The following is a 14356-nucleotide window of genomic DNA, read 5'->3' as shown; positions in this document are numbered from 1 at the left end:
CAAGCATGCCCAGTTTTGTTAAAGGTCAGGTTTTCTACACCTTTTATACTCCTGGGGGAATTCTGCGCCACTACACAATTCAGAATTTTGTAGAAATTAATGTTGTGCACACAGAATTTCCTTTTTTCCAACATAAATGGGCTGTAGTAATGTTGGCTTCCACTAGGGGCTGCTGGACCCGGCAAAGCCCAGCTCATAAATGGAAGACAAGGCTGTGGGAATGGGGAGCAAACTGGAGGGTTCCCAGAAAATGCAATTCCCTGCACACCCTGAAGGAAGGAGGCAGCGGCATGGAGGAAACTCCAATAAGCCCAGCATCAGGCTGTTTCTCCCTCTGGATCCCTGGGCTCTACAACAGTAGGGTTTGAGAGTGTCTGGGCTGGAGACGTCCTGCAGCTGGGCTGTGGGGGAAGGGTGAGTGTCTGGGAGGGGGGCATGGCCTGGTTTAGGGGGAGGGGGGACGACAGAGAAGCAGGAACTGGGTTGTCATAGGGATTTCTTTAACTCTACTCCTGGGGGAATTTGTTGCGTGTCTGTATTGTTACAGACAAACTTGCTGACAGATATTTTGAAATAAATTACCAAAATAATTGAAACTGGTGTGATTATATAGTGTTATTTTGACAAATAAAATTTGCCGAATTCTGTAGAACTTTTAATATTTTGATGCAGAATTCCCCCAGGAGAATTTTTATCATTTTTGTTGCTCTCTGGACTCTCTCCAATTCATGCAATCTTTCATAAAGTGTGGCACCCAGAACTGGACACAGCTCTCCAGTTGAGTGCTCACCAGGGCCAAGTAGAGCAGACAATTACCTCCCGTGTCTTACGTACAAAGTTTCTGTTAATACACTGCAGAGCAATCTTAGCCTTTTTTACAATTCCATCACATTGTTGGCTCATATTCAATTTGTGACCCACTGTAACCCCCAGATTCTTCTCAACAGTACTACCAGTTAGCCAGTTATTCCCCACTTTGTAGTTGTACATTTGATTTTTTCTTCCTGAGTGTAGTACTTAGCATTTGTCTTTGCTGAATTTAATCTTGTTAATTTAATATCTTATACGTCTTGACATCAATGCTACATATGACTTCGGAAAGATCAGATTTTTATTGATAAATGTTGGTAAATGTCAATTTTAACACACACACAGAAACCAATGAAAAAAATATTTCTATTGATAATTAAAATTTGAAGGTAGGCAAAGTAAGAAAAATGCTGTTTGTGAACTTTAGCCTTTGATTTAAAGATACTTTTATATTCTGACACGAGATGTTAATGGTGTGTGCTTAGCAGTTTGAAAACTATTATTCTGAATCTCAGTGTCTAAATAATTATTGTCTGACCCCCTAAACTTTCTCACAATTGTTAAAATTTAAACAGCGAAAAATAAAAAAACACTTGAAATAAATATCAACATTATCCATCTAAATTACAAAAAAATATAAAATTGAATTCTGTCAAGCCTAGTGATATAGCAGAAAGAGGCTAAGATGACAGCAACAGGGAGATTGTGGTTACCTGCAAGTTGGGTGACCAGACAGCAAATGTGAAAAATTGAGACAGGGGTGGGGTAATAGGAGCCTATATAAGAAAAAGACCCAAAGATCGGGATTGTCCCTATAAAATGGGGACATCTGTCCACCCTACCTGAGTGGTGGCCAAACTACAGCCCCCAGACCACATCTGGCCCACGGGACCCTCCTGCCTGGTCCCTGAGTTCCTGGCCTGGAAGGCTAGCCCCCGGCCCCTCCCCCACTGTTGCCGCTTCCCTGGAGCCTCAGTGTGCCGTGCTGCCGGCGCAATGCTCTGGGAGGCCGGGCAGCATAGGTGCAGAGCCAGGCCTGACCTGGTGCTCTGCAGCTGCGCTGTGGAGTGGTTGGCTCCAGCTAGACAGCGTGGCTGTAGCACCGCCAGCCACTGGTGCTCCAGACAGCTCAATAAGGGGGCAGGGAGCAAGGGGGGTTGGATAGAGGGCAGGGGAGTTCAAGATGGTGGTCAGGCCGGTTAGAGGGCAGGGAACAGGGGGCTGAATGGGTGCAGGGGTCCCAGTGGGCAGTCAGGAAGGAAGGGGGGTTGGATGGGGTGATAAGGGGTAGTCAGGGATGGTGGTTCTGGGGGCGGTCAGGGGACAGGGAGTGGGAGTGTGTGGATGGGGCAGGAGTCCCAGGGCGGGGCCATCAGGAGGCTTTCATCTCGCAGGCTTCTGTGAGTTGCTGCAACAGCTGAGGAAGCTCTTAGAAGCAAGAAATTATGGAAGGTGAGCATTCATCTGTTGTAACCTGCACAGGTTGTGCCATGTTTGTCTTTCTTCCACAGGACAGAAGCAACTTTGTCTGTACAAAGTGCAAGCTGGTCTCCATATTGGAAGAGAAGGTTCGAGGTCTGGAGCAACAAGTATCGACTCTGCATTGCATACATGAAAAAGATTTCCTGGACAGACGTCAGGATATGCTTCTATGAGCACAACATCCTGAAGAATAAGAGCAGGCTGTGCAGAGGAGAGAGAGGGACGATGAAGAAATTTGGCAGTATGTAACCTCCAGAAGAAGAAAGAGGAGCGTCCATGTACCAGCAATGGAGATACAGATCAGCAACTGTTTTCATGTTTTTCCAAAGGTACTAATGCAGAGAGTGGAGTAGATGGTACATCTGAGAGAAGGGAGACGAAGGAGATTCCATCGATTAGAAGGCATGAGATGCACTGTCCTAGGGATGCGGGTTCTACGACCACCGCTCCCAAGAGAAGGAGGAGGGTGGTGGTGGTTGGGGACTCCCTCCTCAGGGGGACTGAGTCATCTATCTGCTGCCCCGACCGAGAAAACCGAGGTCTGCTGCTTCCCAGGAGCTAGGATTCATGATGTGACGGAGAGACTGCCGAGACTCATCAAGCCCTCGGATCGCTACCCCTTCCTGCTTCTCCATGTGGGCACCAATGATACTGCCAAGAAGGACCTTGAGCAGATCACTACAGACTATGAGGCTCTGGGAAGAAGGATAAAGGAGTTTGAGGCGCAAGTGGTGTTCTCGTCCATCCTCCCTGAGCAGGGAAAAGGCCTGGGTAGGGATAGTCGAATTGTGGAAGTCAATGAATGGCTACTCAGGCGGTGTCGGAGAGAAGGCTTTGGATTCTTCGACCATGGGATGGTGTTCCAAGAAGGAGGAGTGCTAGGCAGAGATGGGCTCCACCTAACGAAGAGAGGGAAGAGCATTTCGCAAGCAGGCTGGCGTAACCTCTATGTGAGAGGGCTTAAACTAGGTTCATCGAGGAAGGAGACCATAAACCCTGATTAAGTGGGGCAAATGGACTACAGAGGAAGCACAAGGCAGGAGAGTGACAAGAGGAGGACCCCTGCCTCAGACCAAGCGAAGCGGAAACAAATCACGCGATTATCTTGAGTGCCGTATACTCAAATGGCAAGAAGCATGGGCAAGCAAGCAGGAGAAACTGGATAGTCTGCACAGTCAAGGAGAGCCTATGATGTGATTGGAATAACAGAGACTTGTGGGATAATACTCGAACATATGAGTAGCTGTAAAGGATGGATATATAAACTGTTCAGGAAGGACACGCAGCGGGCAGAGAAAGTGGTAGGAGTTGCATTGTATGTAAGAGAAAGTATGACTGCGTCAGACAGCTCCGGATATGAAAATGAGAAAAACCTGATGATGTCTCTGGATTAAGTTTAGGAGTGTAGGCAACAATGGGTTGATGTCTGGGGAGCTGCATATAGACCAATCAGACCGGAGGGATGAGGTGGACGAGCTCTTCTGACAACTAGCAGAAGTACTAGATCGCTAGGACCATGGTTCTCATGGAGCTTTAATTACCCTGATAATCTGCTGGGAGAGCAACTACAGCGGTGCAACAGAGCATATCCAGGAGTTCTTCTGGAAAGTGTTGTAGGGGACAACTTTCTGGTCAAGTGCTGGAGGAAACCAACGAAGGCAAGGCTCTTGACCTGCTGCTCACAACACGAGAGGTTAGTAGGGAGAATGGCAGACAGGCGTTGGGACCTGTTGAAGGCAGTGACACATGAGATGGTCGCAGGTTCGGATCCTGAAGAGGAGAAAGAGAGCAGCAATACAGAACCCTGGACTCAGAAAAGGCAGATTTGACTCCCTCAGGAGCTGAGATAGGACAGGATCCGCTGGAAAATAACATAAGGCGGAAAGGAGTCCAGGAGACTGGCTGTATTTAAAAGAATCTCTTATTGGAGGCTGTAGACAAAATCATCCCAATGTGTAGGAAGAACAGTAAATATGGCAGGCAACACAGCTTGGCCTTAACCGTATAATCCTTGCTGATCTTACACCAAAAAGAAGCTTACAGGAAAGTGGAAGCTTGGACAAATACAGGGAGGAGTATAAAAAATATTGCTCAGGCATGCAGGACTGAAATCAGGAAGCTAATACACAACTTATGAGTTGCAGCTCGCAAAGATGTTAAGAGTAACAAGAAGGGTTTTCAGGTAGTTAAGCAACAAGAAAGAAAGTCAAGGAAAGTTTGGGCCCGATTACTGAATGTAGGGACAACCTAGTGATAGAGGATATGGAAAAGCTAGTATACAATGCCTTTTTTGCCTCTGTCTTCACAAACAAGGTCAGCTCCAGACTGCTGCACTGGCAGCCACAGTATGGGAGAAGGTGACCACCCTCTGTGGAAAAGAAGTGGTGCGGACTTTAGAAAAACTCGGACGAGCACAAGTCCATGGGGCTTGGATGCGCTGGCATCGCAGCGATGCTAAAGGAGTTGGCAGATTGTGATTGCAGAGCCATTGGCCATTATCTTGAAAATCATGGCGAAACCGGGAGAAGTCCCGGAGATGACTGGAAAAAGGCTACTGTAGTGCCATTTTGAAAACAGGAAGGAGGAGGCAGACGAAACAGGCTCACATCAGTCCTGGAAAAATCATCGAGATGAGGTCACTCAAGGAATCAACTTCTGAGCACACTTACAGAGAGGAAAGATGATCAAGAGACAGTCAGCATGGATTCACCAAGGGGCTAGTCGATGACCTGACTAAACTCATTGACCTGTTATGAGGAGCGAAATACTGCTCTGTGGATGAGGGGAAAGTCGTGGATGTGTTATCTTTGACTTTAGAAGCCAAGGCTTTTGACATAGTCTCCCACAGTATTCTTTCACAAGCAATTTTAAATATATGGGCTGGATGATTGCTATAAGGATGAATAGAAAGCTGCTCAGATCATTTCGGCCTCAACAGAGTGATCACACGGCTCCATGTCTATTGAGCAGCCAGTTCAGTGGGAGTTGCCCAAGGGTTGCCTTCTTTTTCGGGGTCTGTTTTGTTCAATATCTTCCAATAAACGACTCTGCAGGATGGACTGGACTCGGGGGAGTTGTATAGATCTGATTGGAGGAGTAGCGATATCAGGGACTAGACCAAATTAGACGGATGGGCAAAGAAACCTGATCGAGGTCAACAAGTACAAGTAGACAGAGTCCTGAACAAGAAGGAATCCCATATCACTGTTACAGCCTAGGGATCTGAAGGGCTAGGATAGCAGTTCTGGCAAAGGCTCTAGGGGTTACAGTAGGATGAGAAGCTGGAATATAGTCACAGTGGCCACTTGTTAGCAAAGGAGCGCTAACAGCATTTTGGCTGTATAAGTAGGGGCATGCAGCAGATCGAGGGATGGATCATCCCCTCTATTCGAACATTGGTGAGCCGCATACGGAGTACTCGTGTCCAGTTTTTGTGCCCCACACGTACACGGAATGATGTGGATAAAATTGGAAAGAGTTCCAGCAGCAGGCACAAAAATGATTACGGGCTAATAGCACATGACCTTATGAGGAAAGGCTGAGCAGACTGGGATTGCTTTAGTCTGCAGAAGAGAACGATGCAGGGGGTGATCTTGATACTGCTTTCCAAGCTACCTGAACGGGGAGTTCGCAAAGAGGATGATCTAGACTCGGCTCTCAATGCGAGCAGATGACAGAACAATGAATTGGTCGTCAGTTGCAGTGGGAGAGGTCTTAGGTTGATTTAGGAAAAACTTTTTCATCAGAGATGAATGAAGCACTGCAATGAGTCTCCTCGCGCAGGTATGGAATACTCCATTCTTAGAGGTCGTTTACGGTCAGCTTGCACAAGCCCGCTGGGTAAATGATAGTAGAATTGGTCCTGCTTTGAGCAGGGGGTTGGACTAGATGACCTCCTGAGGTCCCTTCCAATCCTGATATTCTATGATTCTATGATAAGACGCAGAGGGGGTATATGGGGCGGAGGCCGGGCCATGCCTGGCTGTTTGGGGAGGCACAGTCTCCCCTAACTGGCCCACCATACCATTTCTGAAACCCGATGCAGCTCTCAGGCCAAAAAGTTTCCCCGCCTCTGCCCTATGTGCAAGCAAGTAGCAACTAAAAAAATGTTATTCATTAAAGTCCAGCTCCCTGGTGAATAACACATGGAAATTAACCAGCTTATTTACTCAGTATATTAGTGACTGATAAATGATACATCCGGTCAAGCGCTATTTATTTTTAGGTAACAATTGCTCAGTACATATAACAATACCCTCATTAAAGATGACCCTTATACTTATTTTTTTATTATTATTTTTTTCAGAATTTATATTAAGATATGATTCCAACTCTTATAATACATTAACACTTACAGGTTATTACATTCTACAAGACTGAAAGTATTCCAAATACAGCTTAATTTTCATTGTCTTATAAGATTTCTGAAAATTATTTTATTAATATCAGTTTAAATTTAGAGTCATCATTATATATCAGTGGAGCCCAACTTGTGGCCCTGGAGGCTCTAAACTGTGGCCCTGAATGGTGAGTGTTAAGAAGAAAATATCAGAGGAGCAGCCATGTTAGTCTGGATCTGTAAAAAGCAACAAAGAATCCTGTGGCCCCTTAAAGACTAACAGATGTATTGAAGCATAAGCTTTCATGAGTGAAAGCAATAACCAGACCACAGTGCACTCTGATCACTTTTCCTCCCAACCCTAGCATACCTCTTCCTAACCTTGAAATGCTCTTGTGACATGGGCTGTGGGAAAGGAGACACAGAAGCCATCTATGATTTCTCTGTGCCCATTGGGACTAACCCAGGGATCAGGCACCATCAGGGAAATCCACTGGTGGGCTGGGACGGTTTGTTTATCTGCAGCGTGTGCAGGTTCGGCCAATCGCAGTGCCTACTGGCTGTGGTTCACTGTTCCAGGCCAATAGGGGCTGCAGGAAGCGTCCGAGGGTTGCCGATCCCTGGACTAACCTCATGTTGGGGAAATCCCCAGCATGGGGCCTGCAGGTGGTTCTGGCTCCCTTTAGACTGAGCGGAACAGAACAGAGAGCCCAAAAATGTTGATTGTGGCCCTTGACCTTTTTGAAATAATGTTCAGTTCTCAGGCTGAAAAGGTTGGAAACCACTGCTGTCCAAAATCAGAAAATGTGCATTTTGATAAGTTACCATAAAAATACATATTTAACTACAATAATGAAATTGAAATCCCTCAAAATACCAGAGGTACTGAAGCAAAAACCGGCTGTAACAGAACAAGGGATTGGAGATCTTTTTAAAGAATAAGAACAAATTCTTAAATGTCAGGGGGAATTTTGTTCCAAATCAATATATTGGTGAGGGACTATTTAAATAAGTATTGACACAGCAGATACGATTACAATAAAGAAAGTAAAACTTTGTCCTCTTACTCATTGTCAAAATATTGTTTGAAGCCTTTGTCATGCCTTTTAAATAGGGCTGTCAAACAATTAAAAAAAAACTGCAATTAATAGCGCTGTTAAACAATAATAGAATACCATTTCTTTAAATATTTTTGGATGTTTTCTACATTTTCAAATATATTAATTTCAATTACAACACAGAATACAAAGTGTACAGTGCTCACTTTATTTTGATTACAAATATTTGCCCTGTAAAAAACAAAAAATAGTATTTTTCAATTCACCTAACACAAGTACTGTAATTCAATCTTTTTCAAAGTTGTAAAAGTTGAATTTACAAATTTAGAATTATGTACAAAAAAATAACTGCATTCAAAAATAAAACAATGTAAAATTTTAGAGCCTACAAGTCCACTCAGTCCTACTACAGCCAATTGCTCAGACAAACAACTTTGGTTACAATTTGCAGGAGATAATGCTGTGTGGTTCTTGTTCACAATGTCACCTGAAAGTGAGAACAGGCATTCACATGGCACAGTTGTAGCTGGCGGCGCAAGATATTTACGTTCCATATGCGCTAAAGACTCATATGTCCCTTCATGCTTCAACCATCATTGCAGAAGACATTCATCCATGCTGATGACAGGTTTTGCTCGATAACGATCCAAAGCAGAGCAGATCAACTGACGCATGTTCATTTTCATCCTTTGAGTCAGATGTCACCAAGTTCATTTTCTTTTTTTTGGTGGTTTGTGTTCTGTAGTTTCCACATTTGAGTGTTGCTCTTTTAAAACTTCTGAAAGCATGCCCCACACCTAGTCCCTCTCAGATTTTGGACGGAACTTCAGATTCTTAAATCTTGGGTCGAGTGCTGTAGCTATCTTTAGAAATCTCACATTGGTACCTTCTTTGCGTTTTGTCAAATCTGCTGTGAAAGTGTTCTTAAAACAAACGTGCTGGGTAATCATCTGAGACTGCTACAACATGAAACATATGGCAGAATGTGGGTAAAACAGGACAGGAGACATACAATTCTCCTCCAAGGAGTTCAGTCTCAAATTTAATTAACGCATTATTTTTTAATGAGCATCCTCAGCATGGAAGCATATTGTCTGGAATGGTTGCCAAAGCATGAAGGGGCATATGAATGTTTAGCATATCTGGCACGTAGATATCTTGAATGCCGGCTACAAAAGTCCCATGCGAACACTTATTCTGACTTTCAGGTGACACCGTATACAAGAAGCAGGCAGCACTATCTCCCATAAATGTAAACAAACTTGTTTGTCTTAGCAATTGGCTGAACAAGAAGTAGGACTGAGTGGAATTGTAGGGTCTAAAGTTTTACATTGTTTTGGTTTTGAATGCAGTTATGTAACAAAAAATCTACATTTGTTAGTTACACTTCCATGATAAAGAGATTGCACTACAGTATCTGTATGAGGTTAATTGAAAAATGCAATTTCCTTTGTTTATCATTTTACAGTGCAAATATTTGTAATAAAAATGACAATATAAAGGGAGCACTGTACAGTTTGTTTTCTGTGTAGCAATAGAAATTAATATATTTGAAAAAGTAGAGAAGCATCCAAAATATTTAATACATTTCAATTGATATTCTATTGTTTAACAGTGTGATTAATTGTGATTAATTTTTTTAATTGTGATTAATTTTTTGAGTTAATCACGTGAGTTAACTGTGATTAATTGACAACCTTACTTTTAAACTATACAAAATTATTCATTCTTTGGGGGAGGGGTTTTTTTTTTGGTAGTTTGAGTAAATTTAAGTTATTTACCTCACTTAGAGGGTCAGATGTGTACGATGAGTTGCCTGATCGTAGATGTCTACTCCGGGACAGCTGATTAATTGCATATGCTGGCGAATGAACACCTGCTGGTCTTTAGATATAAAACATGAATGACATACACATTTCAATAAGCTTTTCTTTTTAATCTACATGGCAATTTTTTGTATTAGTTCATTATTTACAGATGCTACAGATAATTAGTTACTATTTACAGATGCTATACATACTTATAAAGAACATCTAACAAAATCAGTAACACAAACCAAAATATAAATCCCAAAAATGAAGAAATGTCTAAAACTATGGGCCTGATCATGCAGCTACTCCATTGTTCCAGTCAAAATCTCACTGAAGTCATTTCAGTTTGGACACATTATGCCTCCCGGCGCTGCCACGGTACTGTTGTGCCTGGTCTGCAGGGATTCCATTTCAGCTTTTGGGGGCAGAGGGGTAACTTTAACCATGATTCCAGGGGCTACTTAGGCACCTGAAAATTCTAGGTTTTTTTTTTTTTGCAAATAACAACTTAGAAATTAGCTGACAGGAGCATTGTATCTACTTCCTATTTAAAAAAATAAATATATATATATACACAACACCAATTAAAACTATCTTTTACATTTATTTAGAACAATTAGGAGATAATACAGCAAGATATTCACAATCCCAAGCCTTGTGGTATCAGTTCTGAAGCCTTAACACAGATACAAGAAACATAAGTTTCATACTCTGAAACACTATCTTTAGAGATAAATAAAAATAAATAAAATCTGCTTATTTTCTCTAACAGATATACTCTGTTACTGCTATTATGTATTCCATTTTAGTCTACAGTTTTTCATTCTACTAAAACCACATTTACTTAATTTTAACATACGTGGTTTTTTCCTCTTTTATTAAGAACGGGATTAAATTTTTCTATTCTTTTGGCATTTATGTTTACCAATCACAATCATGGACATGACTCACTAACATCTGACTCTATCATTACTATTAGAATCAGACTTGGAACCACATTTTTTTTTAAGTTATTTTACAGATATAATTAAAAATACAATCTGAAAATAAGTGACTATCTGCACGGTGTTTATAGTTATAGTGACTATCTGCACGGTGTTTAGCTAACTGATTTTAAATGGGCACTGCTAAGGTGAGTACAAACTTAAATTTACATTCCAGAAGGATACTATTATTTGATTGCACCACTTTAAATAAATACTGACAAAGCACAACATGGTAATAAAAGTAATAATGATAATTACTCCAGCAAGGACAGATAAGGCATTTTAGAACTCACTACTCAAAGAATTAAATTTAAGCATAAAAGAGAAATAAAATTATGAAGTGCACAGACTAAACAAAAAAACTAAAATAACAGTACTATAATCCTTAAACTCTGAAAGAATAAAGTTACAGAGAATATATGGGCACTGCACATTTTGACAGGAAGTAGCAAGAAGTAACAACAAGAATAATAATTATGTTATAGAGAGAGTGTGTGTGAGACAGAGAGAAAGAGAGAGAGAAATGTGTGTGTGTGTATGTGTTGGGGGCGTGTATGTGAGTGAGTGAAAGAGATTGTGTGTGTGCATGAGTATGTCTGTGCCTGTCTCTAAGATGAGCTTGTTCAGTACAGCAGCAGCCACAGTTCCCCCTCCTGAGCCAGAGGCAACAGCATAGACAGGCTACCTGTCCCCCAACCCCAGCGTCCGAGACCCACTAGGGCATAGCCATCAGGCGAGCTTGCTCCATGCCACACCAGCCATGGATCAGCATCCTAAAGAAGGGGAGACTTCTTTGGGGAGTGTGAGAGAGAGGGAGAGTGTCTGTTGGGAGTGTGGGAAGGCTGGTGGAAGCTGGGCAGCCAGAGAGCATCTGCTGTGGGCTGGGCACCCAGTTCTTGTAGGGGTGGATACAGGGGAGCGAAGGCAATTTTGGGGTGGCTATAGTTTCCACAAGCCCCCCTAGCAACATGCCTGTTGGTAAAATTATAATGTGGTTTGAAACTCAGGGGAAGGGAAGAGTGCCTCTCCGTCCTCCTTAAATGGCACTCCTGCTGGCCTGCTTCTCCAGCCAGCTCAACTTCCACAGAAGCATAGTTATCCCTAAGACTATGATAATCCATTTCTATTAATTTTAAAGTCCTTTGATAACATGTTAAACTTCAGGCAGTTTTTAGGCAAAATAAACTTCAGCCCAAAAGCCCAATCTGAATGTCCCCTCCCAACACTTGGCAGCTTTTGATTCTGCATTTATGAGCAGCTGGTGAGGCTGTCTCTCTCAGGGACACAATTTCCACATTTTAGCTCCTAGATGGACTCTCACTTCTCTTTGACTGAAATTTTCATAAATTATTTTTGGGCACGTTAAGCTATTGCTGAGTCTCTTTCATGTTGTAGTTTTGTTTTATTTTCACACTAATCTCAGAACCACAGTGAATTTTTTCTTTACATTTGGGGCATTGTAATATACCATGAATGAAATAATGAATAAACCATCTCTAAGTTAATTATTGTTGCTAAATATGATTTGCATTCTGTGAAGGAATCAGCCTATCCATTACTGCAAACAATGTCGAATTGCATGAAAGTTATAGACTGTTGTTTTGTAATGCTAATTATTTGCATAGCAAATTTGAAATGAGGCACACATTCTTAGATGCATACTCTCTCAAAGTATTTACTTTTTCTTTGTTTTAGATAAACAAGAGCTCAGAACTGCACAAGAATTTGATTGGATTTGGCAACCATTATGCTAGACATCTGTACTCTCACAAACCGTTCCTACATGTTTACACACTGAATTAGTCTTTCATTATGCAGCTGAACTCCAAATAAATGAAAGGATTGCACACTTTGTTACTTTTGTAGGCTGACCACACTGCACACACCAGGGCCTCCTTTCATTCCTCCATTTCCCCCCGCACATCCAACAAGTTCCCCGTGAGCCGCCTTCTCATCTCTATTTCAGGGACTCTTGCACACATGCCAGAGGCTCAGTGTGCCCATGTTCCCATACAAGGGTCCCCTGTTCTTCCTTCTCTGCCAGGGGCTCAGTGTGTCCTCCTCTTCCTCTCTCTGCCACATTCTAGGGCCTGTATGTGGCCCCACTGTCCCCCTTGCCCTAAACCATTGTCCCTCATTCTCTCCCCATGCCAGGGGCTGTGTGCTCCCTTCATTTTCCCCTCTCCACCCAATTCTCGCCTTCCCCCCAAATCAAGGTCCCCATTCTTCCCCCTGCCAGACATTCTGTGCTCCCATTTTCCCCACATTCCAGGGGCTCTGTATGCCCCTAACATCCCATCTCCCCCCTCCCACTTTTGCCTCTTGTTCTCTTCCCATGCCAGGGGCTCTGTGTGCTCCCTCATCTCTCCTCTCCACACTATTCTCCCCTTCAGGGTCCCCATTCTTCCCCCTGCCACATATTCTGCATGTCCCCATCCTCCCCTTCTCCAAAATACCAGGTTCTCTCTCTACTGCTTCATTTCTCCTTCCCCATATTTTCCCCTTCTTTACCATGGTGGGCTTCTGTGTCCACCCTCATTCTTCCCCACCCCATGCCAGCAACCTGTGTGGCCCCCATACAATTGTCCCCCATTTTCCCCCTCAGGCCCAGGGCTTTGTGTCCCCCACATTCCATCCACCTTCTAATTTCTTTTCTTTATGCCTTAGAAACACAGACAAACAGAAATCCCATAACATGGAATGTTAGACCTTGCTTTGCTCAGCCATAAAGTATAATAAAGAGTAAATGTCTTCACAATTTGAGTCTACGGTATAAGCATTGAAAGTCATGAGCTTTTCCTACTTTATCTAAATAATAAAGTACTAATATTTTAAACAAGTTTTTAAATGACACGTTTGTCAAAACTATACCAATGACATGTAATGTACCACTTTGAATACATTTTTCTGTAAATACTTTCATTTCCTACTTTATCTAGCAGTATGTTAGCCTTAATGAAAATGTTTCTCATGATGCAGTAGCTCTTAATCCAGGCTTGGTGTGTTAAAATATGTCTATTTAGATAAATATTTGTAGTAGCTAGAAAGAAAATTGTGCTCATCCAATGTAAATAGCAACTGTTTTTGTTTACTGTATTATACAACTTATATGATGTTTTTAAATTTAGTTCCAACTTGCAAATACTATCCTTTTCAGTGCAAGCTTCACTTAATTTTCCAGTCTTACTAGAAGAATATTTCTAAAACTTAAATGAATAATTACATAAAACAGTAAGGGAAAATATTAAGTGGGTGAAGACAACATAGTCTATACTTGTAAAAAAAATAGCTGATGCAGTCATTCAGTTGCAGTCATGAAAAAATACTAAATTCTATGAGACTTACAAACTGATCTTCATTTTAGAGGCAAAATATTAAACAAACTATTACTACCAGAGAGTGCCTTTAGGTCAAAAGTTAAATTATGAGCAATTTGATAAGTAAAAACACCAATCAATCAGTTACAAGAAGTCTCATCATACTTTCCATCCTGTGAGTGGAAGGTAGAACACTCTACCAGATTACTATCTGGGAGTGCAAAAGGAAAGAGTACTGCTTTGTGGAATTCTTCCTTGCATAAAGTCCTCTGCCGGATTGGACATCTATACATGAGTTGGGAGCAGGACTTGGGAGACTGCCATGCAAATGCCACAGTATTCTGACTCAATCCTATAGAACTTTTCTGGGCAAGTTATTGCTGATCCTAAGGTGGTTTTACATCATCTATCAAAGCATATGGTCTGACCTGCTATGTCAATTCCTATGTTCCTGATCATAGTGCAATAAATTGCATTTCTGGGGGAAAAATCTGTATATTTATGCAGCAATAACTATACAGTAGCCCTGCATACTAGTTAGCTAAAACAATTC

The 14356-nt window shown here is 42.1% G+C and overlaps 1 protein-coding gene across 1 annotated transcript in view; it reads right to left on the bottom strand.

Moving 5' to 3' along the window:
* Window positions 1-14356, bottom strand: part of CC2D2B (coiled-coil and C2 domain containing 2B) — a 100691-nt gene that overhangs the window by 36243 nt on the left and 50092 nt on the right. The window contains exon 23 of the mRNA XM_075072668.1: window positions 9471-9573. Coding sequence (XP_074928769.1) covers window positions 9471-9573 — 103 coding nt within the window. The remainder of the gene's footprint in view (window positions 1-9470; window positions 9574-14356) is intronic.

The sequence above is a fragment of the Chelonoidis abingdonii genome, chromosome 15 (assembly GCF_003597395.2).
Source record: "Chelonoidis abingdonii isolate Lonesome George chromosome 15, CheloAbing_2.0, whole genome shotgun sequence".
NCBI classification, from domain to species: Eukaryota; Metazoa; Chordata; order Testudines; family Testudinidae; genus Chelonoidis; species Chelonoidis abingdonii.
This window is presented reverse-complemented; position numbering and strand designations above follow the sequence as displayed.